Here is a 19,754-nt window from a genome sequence, read left to right as displayed (position 1 = left end):
ATCATATCTATTGATATGCATGAATTGAGATCTTGTTCTCCTACTATTCTTTTTGTTATTCACCAAAAAGAAGACTTATTCTAATAAACCATGATATGCTACTTGACATTTTTTAAGGTTTATGACTTGAATTTTATTATGTAAAATTCTTTGTATTCATGAAGTATATCTCATTACCAAGTTCTTCTTGATATTCTTCATGTGATGATATGAATGCATGCAATACTATGATTTTGACATTCATAACTTGATTTTTTTATGATTGAAATAATGACTAGAATATTGATATAATTATGAATGGTGATTTGGTATTATGCATGCAATACTTCAACTTATGATATTGATGCATGCAATGATGAAATATTCATGATAAAAAAATTGTTTCGACATTTATGACTTGATTTTTCATTTTTGTTATTTACCTTTGTCATGATTTGAAAATTATTGTAAAGGAAAAAAGAATTATAAAATTATTTTCTTTCATTCTTTTTGGACAATGACAAAAGGGGAGAAATTTTGCTAGCTTGCATACTTCAAGAAAAAGTAAAAAGCTTGCTCATCCCAAAAGATGTAAAAAGTTTTGCTAACTTTCATGTGTAAAATTTGCTAGCTCACAAATTGCAAGGAGAAAAACTTTCTAGGAAGCAAATTTGTTAGCTTATTAAAAAATGATGCATGCAATACTTATGATTTTATTATGATGATGTATTTGATGTATTGCATATCATGTATGAGAATCATGATTAAAATTGCATTGACTTGAATTAAATTTAAATTCAAGGTTTATCTCAATTATGACATATTGAAATAAGAATGACACTTTATTTTTATCATAATTTAAAAATTGATGAATTGCACCATTGTTTTGTTATTCCTCTCTTTTTGCCAATGACAAAGGGGGAGAAAGAATTTCTAGCGTGCACATAATAAAAAGAGGCAAACTTATTAGCTTGCACAAGTCAAGAAGATGCAAAAACATGTTAACTTGCTCATCTCAAAAAAGAAGCAAAGATTGCTAACTTGCATATTTCAAGAAGCAAAAGTTGCCTTCTTGAACATCTTAAATATTGCTAGCTTACATGATGTAAAACTCAAAATTTTTACTAGCTTGCAATGATGATAAAACTTGAGATTTATTATGCAATGATTTGAACTTAGATATCTAAAAACACTTGCTAGTTGCACTTCTCCTTTTTGTTGATGACAAAGGGGGAGAAGTATGATGTTATGCATAAGTTTATGATAACATATTACTTGGATTTTTGAATCCAAGAGTCTCTATTAATATGGCATATTGATAGGGGGAGTTTGTTTAAACTCCGTCATCAATTGGTTGTCATCATAAAAAAGGGGGGAGATTGTTGAATCTCGGATTTTGATGATGAAACCAATTGATAAGTATTTATGAATTGATCTGTGTTTTGAGTGACGCGGGGTACTTCGATCAGGATGAGACAATTAAAGCAGGAAGAATCATGTTGGGCTGGTGGAACATGTCAGAAGATTGGACATCTATCTGAAGGATCGGATGACGTATCGACAGAAGGCTTCGGGCCATAGATTCGGGCATCGAGCTAAGAAGAGTAGAAATTGCGCCAAGGATATCGGAGTTGCGGAGGTCAACTGGCCGATTGGGCAATAGGCCACAAAAGAGGATGATGCGTCGAAGAATCGAACGAAGCGTCGATGGACTAATGATATGTCGGACAACATGATTCATGCTTAGTAATAATTGTCTAGATCGAAGTTGTTTTTACATAAGCATGATTAACTACAATAGCAAGACATAAAGCAAAATGAAGTCCCGGAGTCAAGAACATGATTTCGTTGGGAGTTTGAGAGTTCATCGGAAGTCAGGAGGTTCGTTGGATGTTCTGTCGAAATTGACCGAGAAGTCCCGGAGCTTGCCAAAGAAGCTCGTCGGAACTCGCCAAGAAGATCATCATGAAGTCCAGAAGCTTGTCGGGAGTCCGTTGGAACATTGTTGAGAGATCGTCGGAAGATTGCTGGAAGAAACCTAGACTTACGGACTTTGTTTAGCTTAGTAAATGTAGGTCACGACGATCGAACCACTATAAAAATTCTGGTTTGTGTTTCTCTTGTGGAATTTACTTTACTGCATACCACTTTACTTGCTTTACATCCACTACGTTCTTCCGTACGCTTTCAAAGTTAATACCTTTACGAAACGGTTTTTCGTCGGAAACGGATTTAATCGCAACTAAGTTTTGAACCGACGTAATTTTTACTGCTGCACTAATTCACCCCCCCCTAGTACCGACTCTTTTCCTATCAGATAACACATGATTTTTATGCTACCCATATTATCCCGATCTATATCGTACTGGTTTTACCAGTTTACAACTGTATCAACATGTCTATCAATTTTCTAGTGTCTTTAAACATTGGCATGTTGAGGTGTATCAAACTAACTTTACCTCTTAGCTCATATTGTTTGGATGAGATCTCAGCACAGGTACCAGGATGAAATCTGAAAGTGGCATCTAATTGAAGTTATGTTATTTGCTGAGGTTATTCTTGTCATGTTTGATTGCTGAAGTGTTGTTGCATTTTAGCTTCCAATCTAATGATCATTATGTAGAATCAGAAGCATGAAATATATATGGTTGCACTTATCAACAAACCATGTTTGACAAAGATCTGGTATGGACCTGATTCAGATGGTTATGAACAAAAACTACCCACTACATAGTACATACAATAATGTCCTAGTTCGCCAACCTTTGTGGTGATAGGATGTACCCCATATTGGTGTCATTCTGTTTCAACAATTTATTTGACTTAACTTTCAATCCAAATTATGACACTATTGATTTATCTTAACTCTTTCTTTTTCTTTGCCTCTTCCCTTCTTCCTCGGTTCCATGTAATGGTTAAAACTCTTTCCTTTCTCTGCCCTTCTCTCTCACACAAGGCAGACATTCATGCACTTAAACACACATGTATCCATGCATGTGTGTTTCATAAGTGCCCTTCAGAAACTTATACATACATGCTCAGCAATGGGTGGAGCCACCTAGATATCTAGAATCAAAGAATGATGCACTATGCTCATACCACTTCCAGTATGTTTCCTGCATCATTTTCCTGCAATAAGGGTCATCCAGCTTCAACAAATTTTAACTTTCCTTTTTCAAGCAACCAGCTCTCTTTAAGTCGAGCTAATTCTAGCAGTGAACATTTCTTTTTTATCACCAAACAGGCGACCTTTTCTAATGTCAATTGCCTGCTTCCGCTACCTTATGTTTCCAATGCAGCCTTATTCTCAAACATAGTGTTTCAAACTCCGAGGAATTAAGCAGTATGGACGAGATCTTTGACAACCTTTTAGTGGGTTTGGACACCTGTTGACATCTTGATGGCCTGCTGGTAATCAAAGTTTATAAAGCCAGATTGAATATGGATTAACACATCCATTCTGAATCTGAGATGCCCATGAAAATAATGCAGACTGGTGTTCTGGGGAAACAAAGATTCTCTTCCAGTTAAATGATTAAACTTATTCAAGACAGGAACTCTACCTGTTTTAGTGGATGGTTTCCATAACTTTTTTAAGTTTATATTTTGGTAATCTTGGCTTAACTGAAGCTATATATCTACTACTTTGGTTCTGATGGTTCTTAGTTTCTCTCAAATTCAATTTATGTTGCAAATTGTGTCCAGAATCCAGTTGTACAGTTGGTCTTTTTATGTTCTGATATCATAATTGGCTTTCTAGGATCCTAACCTAGCTGTGGAGGCAATGTCTTCAACTAGTTCGTCTCAGTCATCAAGAGCCTCAGACAGACCTTCGTCACAATCAGCTCAATCATCAAGAGCATCGGATAGACTTTCATCTCAGTCAGCTGCTCAGAATGTGAGGTCACAAAATTCAGGTGGATAGGAAGAAAAAACCTTTTTCATTTATTATTTGACTAGAAATTCTCAGATTTTTACAAAATATATCTTAAGTATGCTTTTGGAAAAAAGAAAATATATCTCCAAAATTCAAGCATGTGGTGCAGGGTCTGGTAGTGGAAGTACTGGAACAGCTGCATCAATGGGCAGGAATGCTAATTCATCGAGGCTATATCAACGATCTATACATTTTTCTGCCAATGCTTGGGTATATAAAACATTTTCGATCCTTACTTTCTCTCCTGTTTAATTGTACATAAAATACAATGATATTACAGTGTTTGACTGCTAGAATTGGTTGCTTTCTTTTCAAGTGTTTCATGCTGATCTTAATTTTCCATATACGACATATTTGATATTTCTACTACTTATTTGTTTAGGCTCTCAGATTTGTCCTCTAATTGTGAAGATTTGTATGTATATTGCTGTTTCGTGCTGAAGATATTCCGCAAGCACTCTTGCTAAATGAAACTGTTATATCTTCATTAGTACTTCAAATACTGCATAAGTTTATATATTTCATTTTGAAACTTGTCAAATATACTAGCAGGATTTTAACCTAGCACACCTTAAATTACTTGCTAATTTCATCAGTCAGTTATTATACCCCTCTTTTTGTGTGTTAAATATCTTGGAGATTTTTGTTCATGGATTGATTATACAAGAAACATAAACTCTTAAGGCTCTTGGACTTGTCACAGTTCTATCAAAATCAAAATATTGGTCGAAGATCTAAATAATTTCTAGATGTTTTCATGGATTTTTAGCCTCTGGAATACTGACACTCCTTACTGGTATACTTTCTCATAGTTAGTTAGTTATCCACACCTGAACAGCCCTCTCTTTAGGGGCAGAAAGCACACAAAATCTTTGAAATTTTGGTATTACTTTAATATGATAAATAGAGAATAACCTGACATTATCAAATGGTCATGAAGACTTCAGTTTGTTCTATTCCTTATCTGTCAATGTCAAGGCTTTTTGTGTTTTTTATTTCTCATGCTTTATGTAGGTCTTTGTGGGGAACTCTTGGACTGCAAAATTAGATATTTGCTGATTTAGCTGCTGGATTTGGATCCATTGATAAGAATAAGAACCATGTTGTGCAATTAGCATGGCATTGCAGAATTGGCTGCTAATTAATGAATAATATCATCGTTGCTTCAATCAGAGGAGTATCGTTTGATGTCCTCGTTGGACTATATTATACTACCTATAAGTTCCAATGGAATATAAAGAAACAGTTAAATAATTATCTCCATTGATCCAAGGCTGGACTTTAGTTTTCATTGCAAAATATTCTATTATCCTGCAGAAAGAAAAATTATGGAATGAACAGTAATGTTGTTCACAAGATCTTAAGGGTCTATCTAAACCTGATTGAAAGATTTTTTTATTAGCTCCATTCTTACATAGGAGTGGCGAATAACAAAGAAGGTAGGTGTAGTGATTTAAAAAGGCGCTCGGGCGCTCGCTTAGGTGCTTGGGCAAGGCGAGGCAAGGCCCGAGCGCCTCGCTTCAAAGAGCGCTCACCCGAGCCCAGGCGTCGGGCGCTTCGGGCGAGCGCCTGGGTTAAACCAGGTGACCAAAACAGCGTTTGAGGTCTGGTTCGGTCTTCGGTGCTTTAGTTGGTTCAATCGAACCAACTAAAGCATCGATATCAGCGTGACTTCCCCAACCCTAACCCTGTTCGCCGCTCCCGCTCCCGCTGCTATCGTTGCCACTGTCTCCTCTTGCCACTTCCGCTCCTGCTCCCGCTGCTCGCTGCTATCATTGCCACTGTCTTCGCTTGCCGCTTCCGCTCCCGCTACTGCCGGTGCTGCTGTCGTCGCTTGCCGCTCCTGCTATCGCTGTTGATGCTCGTCGCTGCCGCTACCACTGTCGTCACTCACAGCTGTCGCTCCCGCTTTTCTCAGTCAACACCCTCGGTCTTCCGACTCTTCCCTTACACTCTTCTTTTTTGATAGTATACTGTTAATAGTATATAGTATACAGTTAACAGTATACAATATATTGTTATATACAGTTAACTGTATACAGTATACTGTTAACAATATACTGTATACTGTTAACTATATACTAGTAATAGTATTTGTATTTATTAGATTAATTTAATAGTATATTTTTATTTAAAAATTTAAATAATTATATTTATTAATTATATTATATATTTTTATATTTTAGCGCCTCACTTCGCTCGGGCGAGCACCTAGCGCCTCGGGCGTTTTTTGACCTTGGCGCCTAGCGCTTTTTAAATCATTGGGTAGGTGGGCTTCCTTAAACTACGGCAAACTTCTTGTTCCTATATTTCTCCTGTTGCTTCTTGTAGGACTCTTAGATGAGGTATGGGTCCGACTGCTAGGTTTGTGTTTGCATAGGCCATAGGGTTCCTGATTAGTAATTGTTACGGTAAGTAACTTTTTTAGCCGTGGCATCGGGGGCCGTCGCGGCTTGGTTCGGGTCCGGATGACGGGGATCTTGCTGGGGGCGCTCCTCGGGGTCTCCCAGCAGCCGAGCTCGGTGGTTCGGGTCGGGAGGTCGGTTCGGCAGCTCGGGTCGCCCGGTCGGGTCGGCGGCTCGGGTCGGGAGGCAGCTCCGCCGCAGCTTCGGGAAGAGGCAACACCGTCTTGCACCTGCACACAGGTCGGGCCGGGAGCTCGGCCCGACCCCTCCGACGATCAAGTTAGAGAAGGATGTGGAGGGGATTGTGGATGAGGCAGAAGAAGAGCCTCTGAGTGTTGTGTTTGAGTGAGTTCCTCCACAAGCTCGGCGGTTCGGGTCGGGAGGTCGGGTCGTCCCGGTCGGGAAGAAGCTCCGCCACAGCGCCAGGAAGAGGCGACACCGTCTCGCACCTGCACACAGGTCGGGCCGGGGTGCTCGACCCGACCCCTCCGACGATCAAGTTAGAGAAAGATGCGGAGGGGGTTTAGGAGGAGGAGAAACCTCCGTCTGTTGAGTGTGTCCTCTTTCCCTTTGCCAAGGGCTCGGGGGTATTTATAGAGGAGGTTTGATGTTACCTGATGTAGCTGTCTACAGGGCAGGACTGTACCTTTGGTTGCGTGGGAGGCCGAGCTGCTGCAGGGTATGGCGAGCCTCGGGCAGTGCGTTGGTCAGGGGGATGACGTGTCACATTGCCATTTTTTGCCATATCATATGCCCCCCCGAAAGGAGCTATGCGTCGGTTTTTGCATGCAGGGAGTCCGATGCATGGCTTTTTACTTTAGGTAGGCTGTTCATGCGGATCCGAGGGGCATGACGTAGAAGGGCCGGTCGCGCGAGCGCGTCTCGAGGAGCATGAGGCCGAGGTGCGTAATTCAGTCAAGAAGTCCAGCAGAGTTGTACTCGGGAGAAATGGAGCCGATGAGGGCCGAGGAGCACTGCGCAGGCGAGCTGGGTGGCGTAAAGCCGAAGAGCCGAGGAGCACGACGCAGGCGGGCAGGCCGTGCAGGCGTGGTCTCGGGTGGCGTAAAGCCGAAGAGCCGAGGAGCACGACGCAGGCGGGCAGGCCGCGCAGGCGTGGTCTCGGGTGGCGTAAAGCCGAAGAGCCGACGAGCACGACGCAGGCGGGCAGGCCGCGCAAGCGTGAAGCCGAAGAGCCGAGGAGCACGACGCAGGCGGGCAGGCCGCGCTGGCGTGGTCTCGGGTGGCGTAAAGCCGAAGAGCCGAGGAGCACGACGCAGGCGGGCAGGCCGCGCAGGCGTGGTCTCGGGTGGCGTAAAGCCGAAGAGCCGAGGAGCACGACGCAGGCGGGCAGGCCGCGCAGGCGTCGTCTCGGGTGGCGTAAAGCCGAAGAGCCGACGAGCACGACGCAGGCGGGCAGGTCGCGCAGGCGTGAAGCCGAAGAGCCGAGGAGCACGACGCAGGCGGGCAGGCCGCGCTGGCGTGGTCTCGGGTGGCGTAAAGCCGAAGAGCCGAGGAGCACGACGCAGGCGGGCAGGTCGCGCTGGCGTGGTCTCGGGTGGCGTAAAGCCGAAGAGCCGACGAGCACGACGCAGGCGGGCAGGCCGCGCAGGCGTGAAGCCGAAGAGCCGAGGAGCACGACGCAGGCGGGCAGGTCGCGCTGGCGTGGTCTCGGGTGGCGTAAAGCCGAAGAGCCGACGAGCACGACGCAGGCGGGCAGGCCGCGCAGGCGTGAAGCCGAAGAGCCGAGGAGCACGACGCAGGCGGGCAGGCCGCGCTGGCGTGGTCTCGGGTGGCGTAAAGCCGAAGAGCCGAGGAGCACGACGCAGGCGGGCAGGCCGCGCAGGCGTGAAGCCGAAGAGCCGAGGAGCACGACGCAGGCGGGCAGGCCGCGCTGGCGTGGTCTCGGGTGGCGTAAAGCCGAAGAGCCGAGGAGCACGACGCAGGCGGGCAGGCCGCGCAGGCGTTGTCTCGGGTGGCGTAAAGCCGAAGAGCCGAGGAGCACGACGCAGGCGGGCAGGCCGCGCAGGCGTGGTCTCGGGTGGCGTAAAGCCGAAGAGCCGAGGAGCACGACGCAGGCGGGCAGGCCGCGCAGGCGTGGTCTCGGGTGGCGTAAAGCCGAAGAGCCGACGAGCACGACGCAGGCGGGCAGGCCGCGCAGGCGTGAAGCCGAAGAGCCGAGGAGCACGACGCAGGCGGGCAGGCCGCGCAGGCATGGTCTCGGGTGGCGTAAAGCCGAAGAGCCGACGAGCACGACGCAGGCGGGCAGGCCGCGCAGGCGTGAAGCCGAAGAGCCGAGGAGCACGACGCAGGCGGGCAGGCCGCGCTGGCGTGGTCTCGGGTGGCGTAAAGCCGAAGAGCCGAGGAGCACGACGCAGGCGGGCAGGCCGCGCAGGCGTTGTCTCGGGTGGCGTAAAGCCGAAGAGCCGAGGATCACGACGCAGGCGGGCAGGCCGCGCAGGCGTGGTCTCGGGTGGCGTAAAGCCGAAGAGCCGAGGAGCACGACGCAGGCGGGCAGGCCGCGCAGGCGTGGTCTCGGGTGGCGTAAAGCCGAAGAGCCGAGGAGCACGACGCAGGCGGGCAGGCCGCGCAGGCGTGGTCTCGGGTGGCATAAAGCCGAAGAGCCGAGGAGCACGACGCAGGCGGGCAGGCTGCGCAGGCGTGAAGCCGAAGGGGGTGTCCTCGAGCATTAAGCGACCGAGGAGGCCTCGGGCATTATGCGACCGAGGTGGCCTCGGGCATTATGCGACCGAGGTGGCGGCCTCGGGCATTACGCGACCGAGGTGGTGGACTCGGCAAGCATGGAGCCGAGGCACTCGGCGCAGGCAGGCTGCGGCCGAGGGACGTAACCTAGGTGGGCAAGGCGATGGATATGGTCGAGGAGTTCGGCGCGGGCAGGCTGGCCGCACAGACGTATCTCGGGGTTTATGGAGCCGAGGGGCACGACGCAGGCGTACTGGCGGCACTGGTCTGTCTCGGGAACATGGAGCCAAGGAGCACGACGCATGCGGTCTGGTCGCGCAGGTGTGTCTCGGGGATGATGGAGGCGAGGAGCACGACGCAGGCGGGCAGGCCGCGCAGGTGTGGTCTCGGTCATCATGCTGCCGAGGAGCACGACGCAGGCGAGCAGACCGCGCAGGCGTGGTCGCGAGGGCCATGCGGCCGAGTAGCACGATCAGGCGGGCAGGACGCGAGGACGTGGCCTCGGGCACCACGTGGCCGAGGAACACGACAGGCGGTCGGGCCGCGCCGAGGTGGGTCTCGGCAGAGATTGGCCGAGGTGCTCGGTGCAGGCAGGCTGCGACCGAGGGGCGTGAACCAGGTGGATAGGGCCATGGAGTTCGGTGCAGGCAGGCTGGCCGTGCAGACGTGTCTCGGGGTTTATGGAGCCGAGGGGCACGACGCGGGCGTACTGGCGGCACTGGTCTGTCTCGGGAACATGGGGCCAAGGAGCACGACGCAGGCGGGGTGACCGCGCAGGCGTGGTCGCGAGGGTCATGCGACCGAGTAGCACGATCAGGCGGGCAGGACGCGAGGACGTGGCCTCGGGCACCACGCGGCCGAGGAACACGACAGGCGGTCGGGCCGCGCCGAGGTGGATCTCGGTAGTGATTGGCCTAGGTGCTCGGTGTGGGCGGATAGACCGCGCATGGGGCCGAGGCAGCGTGCAGCACGTTGGCTGCGCATGTGGCCGAGTGGCCGAGGCAGCGAGGTTGCGTGCTGGCTACGCACGAGGCCGAGTGGACGAGGCCGTGAGGCAGCTGCGTATGTGGCCGAGTGGCCGAGGCAGCGATGCTGCTTGCCGGCTGCGCATGTGGCCGAGTGGCCGAGGCAGCGAGGCAGCAAGGCAGCGTGTTTGCATGAGGCCGCTTGCTGGCTGCGAACGAGGCCGAGGGGCCGAGGCAGCGTGCTGGCTGCGCATGAGGCCGAGGCAGCGAGGCTGCGTGCTGGCTGCGCACGAGGCCGAGTGGCCGAGGCAGCGTGCTGGCTGCGCATGAGGCCGAGGGGCCGAGGTAGCGAGGCAGCATGTTGGCTGCGCATGAGGCCGAGGGGCCGAGGTAGCGAGGCAGCATGTTGGCTGCGCATGAGGCCGAGTGGCCGATGCGGCGATGCTGCTTGCTGGCTGCGCACGAGGCCGAGTGGCTGAGGCAGCAAGGCTGGCTGCGCATGAGGCCGAGGCAGCGAGGCCGCGTGCTGGCTGCGCACGAGGCCGAGTGGCCGAGGCAGCGTGCTGGCTGCGCATGAGGCCGAGGGGCCGAGGTAGCGAGGCAGCATGTTGGCTGCGCATGAGGCCGAGTGGCCGAGGCGGCGATGCTGCTTGCTGGCTGCGCACGAGGCCGAGTGGCTGAGGCAGCGAGGCAGCAAGGCTGGCTGCGCATGAAGCCGAGGCAGCGAGGCTGCGTGCTGGCTGCGCACGAGGCCGAGTGGCCGAGGCAGCGTGCTGGCTGCGCATGAGGCCGAGGGGCCGAGGTAGCGAGGCAGCATGTTGGCTGCGCATGAGGCCGAGGGGCCGAGGTAGCGAGGCAGCATGTTGGCTGCGCATGAGGCCGAGTGGCCGAGGCGGCGATGCTGCTTGCTGGCTGCGCACGAGGCCGAGTGGCTGAGGCAGCGAGGCAGCAAGGCTACGTGCTGGCCGTGCATGAGCCAAGTCTCTCAAGCGACGCCATATCTCTCCTCATGCATGCCGCGGCCGAGGAGCTACTTGCGCGTGCATAGAGGAAGTCTCGGGCAAGCCGTGGCCGTGGAGCTCTCGGGCATACCATGGCCGAGGAGCTACTTAGGCCACGTAGAGGAAGTCTCGGGTAAGCCGTGGCCGAGGAGGTCTCGGGTAGGCTGTGGCCGAGGAGCTCTCGGGCACGCTATGGCCGAGGAGGTCTCGGGTAGGCTGTGGCCGAGGTGTTCGGCGCGGTCGGGCTGGCCGCGCGCATGGGCCGCGGGCGGTTACGCCGCGCGCGCGGGACGCGGGCGGTTTGGCCGCACGTGAGGCGCGCGGGTGGTTTGGCCGCGCGTGAGGCGCGCGGGTTGGTCGCGCGCGTGGAACCGAGGGGGGTTTGGCCGGTGCGTGAGGCACGCGGGTTGGCCGCGCGCGTGGGACCGAGGGGTCGAGGCGCTTGTGGCCGAGCCACGCGCGTGGCCGAGGAGCCGAGACGCGCGGGCTGGTCGCACGCGAGGGACCGAGGGGCCGAGGCGCGCGTGGGGCCGAGTGGCCGAGACGCTCGGCGCTGTCGGGCTGGCCGCGCGCATGGGAGGCGGGCGGTTTGGCCGGTGCGTGAGGCGCGCGGGTTGGCCGTGCACGTGGGACCGAGGGGTCGAGGCGCTTGTGGCCGAGGAGCAGCGACGCGCGGGATGGTCGCGCGCGAGGGACCGAGGGGCCGAGGCGCGCGTGGGGCCGAGTGGCCGAGACGCTCGGCGCTGTCGGGCTGGCCGCGCGCATGGGCCGCGGGCGGTTACGCCGCGCGCGCGGGACGCGGGCGGTTTGGCCGCACGTGAGGTGCGAGGGTGGTTTGGCCGCGCGTGAGGCGCGCGGGTGGTTTGGCCGCGCGTGAGGCGCGCGGGTTGGCCTCGCGCGTGGGACCGAGGGGCCCAGGCGCGCGGGCTGGTCGCGCTCGTGGGACCGAGGGGGGTTTGGCCGGAGCGTGAGGCGCGCGGGTTGGCCGCGCGCGTGGGACCGAGGGGTCGAGGCGCTTGTGGCCGAGCCACGCGCATGGCCGAGGAGCCGAGACGCGCGGGCTGGTCGCACTCGAGGGACCGAGGGGCCGAGGCGCGCGTGGGGCCGAGTGGCCGAGACGCTCGGCGCTGTCGGGCTGGCCGCGCGCATGGGAGGCGGTTTGGCCGCGCGCGTGGGACACGGGCGGTTTGGCCGGTGCGTGAGGCGCGCGGGTTAGCCGCGCGCGTGGGACCGAGGGCCCAGGCGCGCGGGTTGGCCGCGCACGTGGGACCGAGGGGTCGAGGCGCTTGTGGCCGAGCCACGCGCGTGGCCGAGGAGCCGAGACGCGCGGGCTGGTCGCGCGCGAGGGACCGAGGGGCCGAGGCGCGCGTGGGGCCGAGTGGCCAAGACGCTCGGCGCTGTCGGGCGGCCGCGCGCATGGGCCGCGGGCGGTTACGCCGCGCGCGCAGGACGCGGGCGGTTTGGCCGCACGTGAGGCGCGCGGGTGGCTTGGCCGCGCGTGAGGCGCGCGGGTTAGCCGCGCGCGTGGGACCGAGGGGCCCAGGCGCGCAGGCTGGTCGCGCGCGTGGGACCGAGGGGGGTTTGGCCGGTGCGTGAGGCGCGCGGGTTGGCCGCGCGCGTGGGACCGAGGGGTCGAGGCTCTTGTGGCCGAGCCACGCGCGTGGCCGAGGAGCCGAGACGCGCGGGCTGGTCGCACGCGAGGGACCTAGGGGCCGAGGCGCGCGTGGGGCCGAGTGGCCGAGACGCTCGGCGCTGTCGGGCTGGCCGCGCGCATGGGAGGCGGTTTGGCCGCGCGCGTGGGACTCGGGCGGTTTGGCCGGTGCGTGAGGCGCGCGGGTTAGCTGCGCGCGTGGGACCGAGGGGCCCAGGCGCGCGGGTTGGCCGCGCACGTGGGACCGAGGGGTCGAGGCGCTTGTGGCCGAGCCACGCGCGTGGCCGAGGAGCCGAGATGCGCGGGCTGGTCGCGCGCGAGGGACCGAGGGGCCGAGGCGCGCGTGGGGCCGAGTGGCCGAGACGCTCGGCGTTGTCGGGCTGGCCGCGCGCATGGGAGGCGGTTTGGCCGCGCGTGACGCGCGCGGGTTAGCCGCGCGCGTGTGACCGAGGGGCCCAGGCGCGCGGGTTGGCCGCGCACGTGGGACCGAGGGGGCGAGGCGCGCGGGCTGGCCGCGCGCGTGGGGCCGAGTGGCCGAGACGCGCGGGGCCGAGAAGCCGAGACCGACCCCGGAAGTCGCTGCTGCTGCTGGTGTAGGTCGGCTGCAGTGGAGCAACCAAGGAGAAAGCTAACGTACCGTCATTTCGGGCCCTCCTTCTAGCGCCATTATGTTACGGTAAGTAACTTTTTTAGCCGTGGCATCGGGGGCCGTCGCGGCTTGGTTCGGGTCCGGATGACGGGGATCTTGCTGGGGGCGCTCCTCGGGGTCTCCCAGCAGCCGAGCTCGGTGGTTCGGGTCGGGAGGTCGGTTCGGCAGCTCGGGTCGCCCGGTCGGGTCGGCGGCTCGGGTCGGGAGGCAGCTCCGCCGCATCTTCGGGAAGAGGCAACACCGTCTTGCACCTGCACACAGGTCGGGCCGGGAGCTCGGCCCGACCCCTCCGACGATCAAGTTAGAGAAGGATGTGGAGGGGATTGTGGATGAGGCAGAAGAAGAGCCTCTGAGTGTTGTGTTTGAGTGAGTTCCTCCACAAGCTCGGCGGTTCGGGTCGGGAGGTCGGGTCGTCCCGGTCGGGAAGAAGCTCCGCCACAGCGCCAGGAAGAGGCGACACCGTCTCGCACCTGCACACAGGTCGGGCCGGGGTGCTCGACCCGACCCCTCCGACGATCAAGTTAGAGAAAGATGCGGAGGGGGTTTAGGAGGAGGAGAAACCTCCGTCTGTTGAGTGTGTCCTCTTTCCCTTTACCAAGGGCTCGGGGGTATTTATAGAGGAGGTTTGATGTTACCTGATGTAGCTGTCTACAGGGCAGGACTGTACCTTTGGTTGCGTGGGAGGCCGAGCTGCTGCAGGGTATGGCGAGCCTCGGGCAGTGCGTTGGTCAGGGGGATGACGTGTCACATTGCCATTTTTTGCCATATCAGTAATCACTGTTCATTTTTGGAGATCAACCAATGGCCGATCATGTATTCTGATCGACAGGGCTCATAAACTGTATTATATTAGAGAGAGATCAAATAGAAATTATTACATTGGCTTACGTTTCCTTAGGAACATTTTGTGGGCTTTTTCTAAGTTTTAACTTGGTTCTACTATACCATAGTTGTCAAGGTTCTAAGGTCTCTACCATAGAGCAGGTGAACCTTAAGTTGTCATTATTGATACCATGTTTCTCACAGAAGCTGATAATGTCCTTTTAATTCTGTAAAAGAACTTGGGCTTGTAAGCCGAAATCAGGTATTTGTTCCTGTACACTTGTGTTCAATTATTTGTTGTCAAAAATGTCCTTGCAGACACCTGGTTCATATTAATTCAAAATTGTGTTTATCTGTGAAAATGCTTCTGCCACCATTATGGGCACATATAAATGAGCTACTTTACCGTGGCATTAAATGTTACCTTCTAAAATGTGTTGCCCAATGCACAAGGCTCCCACCAATGCATGGTGTAGAAGTTGAAGTTCTCAGTCTTTATCTCACCAAACAGAATTGATTGGATGCTCTACAAGCCTTATAAGGAACAATGACAAAAATGCTTATTTTTACTCTATTAAGTTGCTTTTTGCATATTGTTGTTCATCTGCTGTAAATTATTGAATTTTGCTCGTATCAGGTACTAGTGGTTGTTGTGCTTGGGATGCTTCCAGTTTTGCCAAGAAATCTTTCAAACAGGGCATATCATTTGTCGTTGCTGGGTACTACTTGTTCCTCGGTTTATTCATTATACACTCTCTATGGGGTGAGTTTTAGATAAGTCATTACAGTTTAAAACCTTGCATCATGAAGTTTGGTTTTAGCTGCATTAGTCAAGCGGTACACTTTACCATTACATATCCTCTATTATCTTTTTCCCTTTACAGAAACCGAGGGCATGGAACCTCTCTGCTATCCAAACATGGTTTCAAACACTGATCGGAGCAAAGGATTTTATTCATTTGATATATTGTAGTACACTTGTTACATCACAGCTACACTTTAAATGTGAGTTACTTGAATTTGTTGTTCTTTGAACTTCTTAGTGGAACTACATAATGTTTGAGTCATTGTCATGGTTTGATGTTGATTAGGATCCTTTAATGCTAATTTGCTTGACAGTTGCTCTCATACCTGTATTTTCTTGGGCTCTTGAGCATGTGGCCAAATTTCTAAGGCGTAATTTTGCACATTCTTCTTTATACAGGTAAATAATTTTTTGTTTGAGACATTGCTTGCCAGAGACAATAGTGGATAAGCTGCTTGATTGTTCTTCAATTTTTTTAACCTCATCTGGATCTTCAATTGTCTTCTGCTTGTTAGACGGAAAAGGAGCAGTAATTTCCCATGTATTAAGGTCATGAATAGACATGGATGATATTAGATACTGGGTGGGAACTCATGTCTTGGCTGCATGCTGTTTATAAGAGAAATATCATTGATATAAGGGCTCACGAGCACATCAGCAAGGAAGTTTCACTATTTTAATCACAATACTAGACTACTAGGGAGTAATTTCCTGATTGTGGTTTATGTTTTTGCTGTATGCAAAGCTCTAGTCTAAACTTAGTTTTCTATCAGATGAGTATTATGTTAAACATATCTTAATTGCGTACAAAAATTATTTATCATGTGGTACTAAAACATTTACAGCACAATTTTGGTCATGCATTTAACATCTCAATTAGTGTGGTTATTTTCAAGCTTTGGAATGTTTTGAGAGTTATTTCCTTGATATATAGCAGGTGTCTGTTGAATGCACTTGTTTTCATTGAAATTTGTAGTGCAAGCAGAGCATACTTGTTATTGGCATGCATCATTTTGATGCTGACATGCCAAAATTTATGATCACAATATGATGACCTGATTCATTTGTTGCTAAAAAGGCCTAGCAATTTGTATATTCTCAAGCCCAACGTAACTATTTGTTTGTTAAACATATTATTATACTAAATTAAGTTCAAATACTTATTTGAAGCATAGAAACATGTAATTATACTGTCATTGAGCTATATACTGGAACCAGTAGAATAATTCATTGAAAATAGAAAATAAAAAAATCATCGACTTCTGATAGTTGAACAGTGGATATAATTGGTTAAAACTTTTGCTACGTTTAGACTATAACACATGAGAATAGTGATAATCAATCAGAGACTTGTATTAACAATGAGGACATATTTTTATTGTGGTATTAGAATATAAAAAACAAAGTAGGTTAGATATCATTTTGGATCATAAAATGAGTTTATTTTCCACCAGAAAGCACTTTTTAAGTATAATTGCAGAAACCTAATATATTATATACAATTTAACCTTTTGTTACAGTGGAGCTCATCAATTGTAGGCACAAAGTTTGGAGCCTTTGCCATGCCTGCTCTTTAACTTTCATTGCGCAAGGCTATGCTTTTCCAATTCCTCTTTCTTGCTACAACATGATGAACAAAGAGTTTCTCATGTTCATGGACTCAAATAATGTCTTGTCTACAGTGGCATGAACAAAAATTTTCTCATGTTCATCAAACTGTACATAGGAACATTATATTTGATGTATCTGTCATAATTTTGTTAGTTTCTTCACAAGTATGGGACTAGTTGTTAAATCTTTATATCTAATACAAATAATAGTCATACTTTATTATTTGATTATGATTTCTAAAGTGCTTTACTTGCGTCTTCAGAATAAATGATAAGAATAATCAACTAAAGTAATGGTTACTCATTTCATGAACAGGAAATACTTGGAGGAACCTTGTTCGTGGGTAGAGGCAAATGGAACTACATTGAACATTCTAAGTTCAAACGCGGAGATTGGATTGGGCTTTCTTCTAATCATATCCTTATTCTCGTCGGTTGATCTACATTATTCTGTTGTTTCTACTTTTTAATCTTTTCAAGATCTGATGCATAGAATTTCAAATTTTGCTGATGCAGGTGGCAGCGCAATATTATTCAGACATTCATATACTGGCAGGTTAGTTCTGTTGGCTATAACAATGCAGAACCGATCAAGACTACTTTTAGAACTATGTACAGTTGCATTAAGTTCAATGCCATGGGCAGCAAGACTATTTTAGTTCAATTACTTTGATGGTCTTATTGGTGCATTTTTAATCTGGGTTGTGTTTCAAGCATACAGAAAAAAAGATGACTGTTCTGAATGGATTGGTAGGCAAGAGATATCTCTTTACTGATACTAAGGATGAAAACGGATTGCTATGACTTGGTAATGGAAAGCCCGTATCTAGTTTGTCAGCATTCATTTTTAGATGCAGATGGTCCTCCATAAACCCAAACAGCCAGCTGTCACCCTAACTATTGGTCTCTTCACTGATACTAGGGATGAAAATGGATCAATACGATTTGGTAAGAAAAAACCATATCTATTTTGTCAGCAGATCTTTAGTGATTTAGATACAGATGTAAACAAATACTAAATTCTATATGCATATTTGCTGAAAATGGACAAGGATACAGATGGATATACAACTTGCATTTGGATTGCATTTTGGGCTGATGCAATGGAAATAATACATAAGTCGAGTCTGACATCGATAGATAATTAAGAAAAGAGTTCAAATCAATCAATCATTAAATTTTTGGAAAGGAAAATTTTAGAATAAATGTGAAAGAAAAGGATTGGGAGAAAAAGAGAGAAAACTGTATATAAAAAGAATCAATTAAATAACAACTTCCTTAGGTTAGTATAGATTGATTAAGTTTGGATACTCAAATAAGGATAGAATCGAACCCCATGTTTGTATTTTTAAGACTCATAGCAGAGTTGGATACAGATGGGCACACACTTCAAAGCCATATCCGGCCCGTCGTGGATATGAAAATGGTTTCAAATGGATATTTTGCAACCCACCTTCACCTTTGATAATTTTTTTCCCATCAAAGTTTTGTAGCTTGTTATCGGTGTATTCCATCTTGACTAATTCTCTCCTCCTTGACTGTAATCGCAGCTGCTGAAGCTCATGTACCATGTTCCTGTAACTGCTGGTTATCATCAGAGTGCGTGGGCAAGGATTGGTCGGACTGTGAGTCCATATATCTATCGCTATGCTTTTTTCTTAAACGTCCCCATATCTGCAGTTCAGAGATGGTGGTTAAGGTAGAAGGAAGAAAGGTAGTAGGTGGTTACGGTGGACAATAGCTACCTTCTGATAGAAAACCACGGTTGGTAAAACCGAACCTAGATGTGGCCATTTCCTGGAGGTGCTTGTTGATTCTTGTGCTTGTGCTGCGGCCAAATGCAGGAGTTTGTCCATTGCTATGAACCCATTTTGTGATCTTCTGCCATGCGATTAAACGGGAGAAAATACAGCATACTTGCTCGTATTTTACTTGGCACTAGAGTTGAGAACTCATTTTTGAGAGTCCACCTGATTGCATTGTGTTTCCTCTTTTTGTTGATTGATGCTGGTGGTGAAGTCCTCGAAGCAGATGATTGCCATTGATTGCTGTCGGTGTCAAGCTGATGATGCCCTTAACAGCAGGGGAGAGGAAAAAGTGACTGTTCTGTTTGTGTTTGAAAGGCTGATAGAACTTTTTGAGGTGGAGTGAATGGTGTATGTATTATAGGCTAGTTTTCTTGTCTCCAAAAGAGAGGAAGAGTGAGTTGGAGAACGTTGTTGGCTTAGTGTGTGTGTGTGTGTATGTATTTCGCTGGGATCCGATGGAGAACGCTCTTCGTACAAGTCTAGTTTTCGCTTGCAATGCGATGGACAGGGATAACAAGGTAAATGACTTGTCATGTCGAATGAATATAGGTGGTCAAGCATTGGACATGTGCATGAAGAGCCAAGTTTGGGGGCACAGATCTGGTCAACGTGAGCAGTTAAAATTTTCAGTCAACATTATATATCTCTTTGGATTGGTGTTGCCCCATAATTTTTGGAAATACATGTTGCTGTCAATTTGTTAGGGGATGATAGAAGCCTTAGCGTTGATGATTTTAGCAGTGAATTCTAAAAATCCTACTTTGTCAATCTCTCTTGCAAGTCTTTTCATCCTTTTTACAATATTGCTGTTGCCCAACCATTCTTATCTTTATTCCCAAGATTTCTTATTCTAAAGATGTTAAATATTATAGATTTATTTTCCTTTGCAAATGTAAATTATAGGATCTTGGCAAAAGTTGCAATGTAAATTATAAATCACCTCAAGCCTCATCTCAATTACTTAATCTCTCTCTCTCTCTATTTAATAAGCTGCCTTCATTAAAGACCGATCCTTCGTTAAAACTCGATCCATAACATCTTAATTGTCTAAGAAATAGCTCACTCATTCTATAACTCCAAGAATTGAAATCCTTTGATTATTTAGCAAAAGCCTTTGATGGAGCCTCATCATCTTTGCACCTGTTTTTATTTAATAGATTATGCTATGCATCTTTTCTCCTATTTTCTTTTGTCATGTTAATGGAATGAAATCCAACTCTTTTACAAGCCAAAGGAAGGAGAGTCTGGCAAGGTGAACCCTTATATTCAAATCTTTACATATTAGTTGTGTAATTAATTACTCACCACAATGTTGTATGCTAGGATCTGCTCACTCCTCTCAAATTTAGTCATAGATTATCATATGAACCTCATAATATATGTCGATGATATCTTTTTAACTTTTAGAGCAAATAGAAAATC

The 19,754-nt window shown here is 49.6% G+C and overlaps 1 protein-coding gene across 2 annotated transcripts in view; it reads left to right on the top strand.

The window, feature by feature from the left end:
• The window catches only part of LOC135643510 (uncharacterized), a 33,412-nt gene extending 14,372 nt beyond the window's left edge, over positions 1–19,040 (top strand). For both annotated transcript variants that reach the window (XM_065160547.1, XM_065160548.1), the window contains exons 2-9: positions 3,740–3,896; positions 4,026–4,126; positions 14,747–14,872; positions 14,994–15,114; positions 15,229–15,313; positions 16,841–16,954; positions 17,041–17,080; positions 18,075–19,040. In XM_065160547.1, the coding sequence (XP_065016619.1) occupies positions 3,740–3,896; positions 4,026–4,126; positions 14,747–14,872; positions 14,994–15,114; positions 15,229–15,313; positions 16,841–16,954; positions 17,041–17,080; positions 18,075–18,227 (897 nt within the window). In that variant the 3' untranslated portion in view covers positions 18,228–19,040. The remainder of the gene's footprint in view (positions 1–3,739; positions 3,897–4,025; positions 4,127–14,746; positions 14,873–14,993; positions 15,115–15,228; positions 15,314–16,840; positions 16,955–17,040; positions 17,081–18,074) is intronic.
• The last annotated feature ends 714 nt before the right edge of the window (positions 19,041–19,754 follow it).

This window comes from Musa acuminata, chromosome BXJ3-7 (genome assembly GCF_036884655.1).
Source record: "Musa acuminata AAA Group cultivar baxijiao chromosome BXJ3-7, Cavendish_Baxijiao_AAA, whole genome shotgun sequence".
Taxonomy (NCBI): Eukaryota; Viridiplantae; Streptophyta; class Magnoliopsida; order Zingiberales; family Musaceae; genus Musa; species Musa acuminata.
This window is presented reverse-complemented; position numbering and strand designations above follow the sequence as displayed.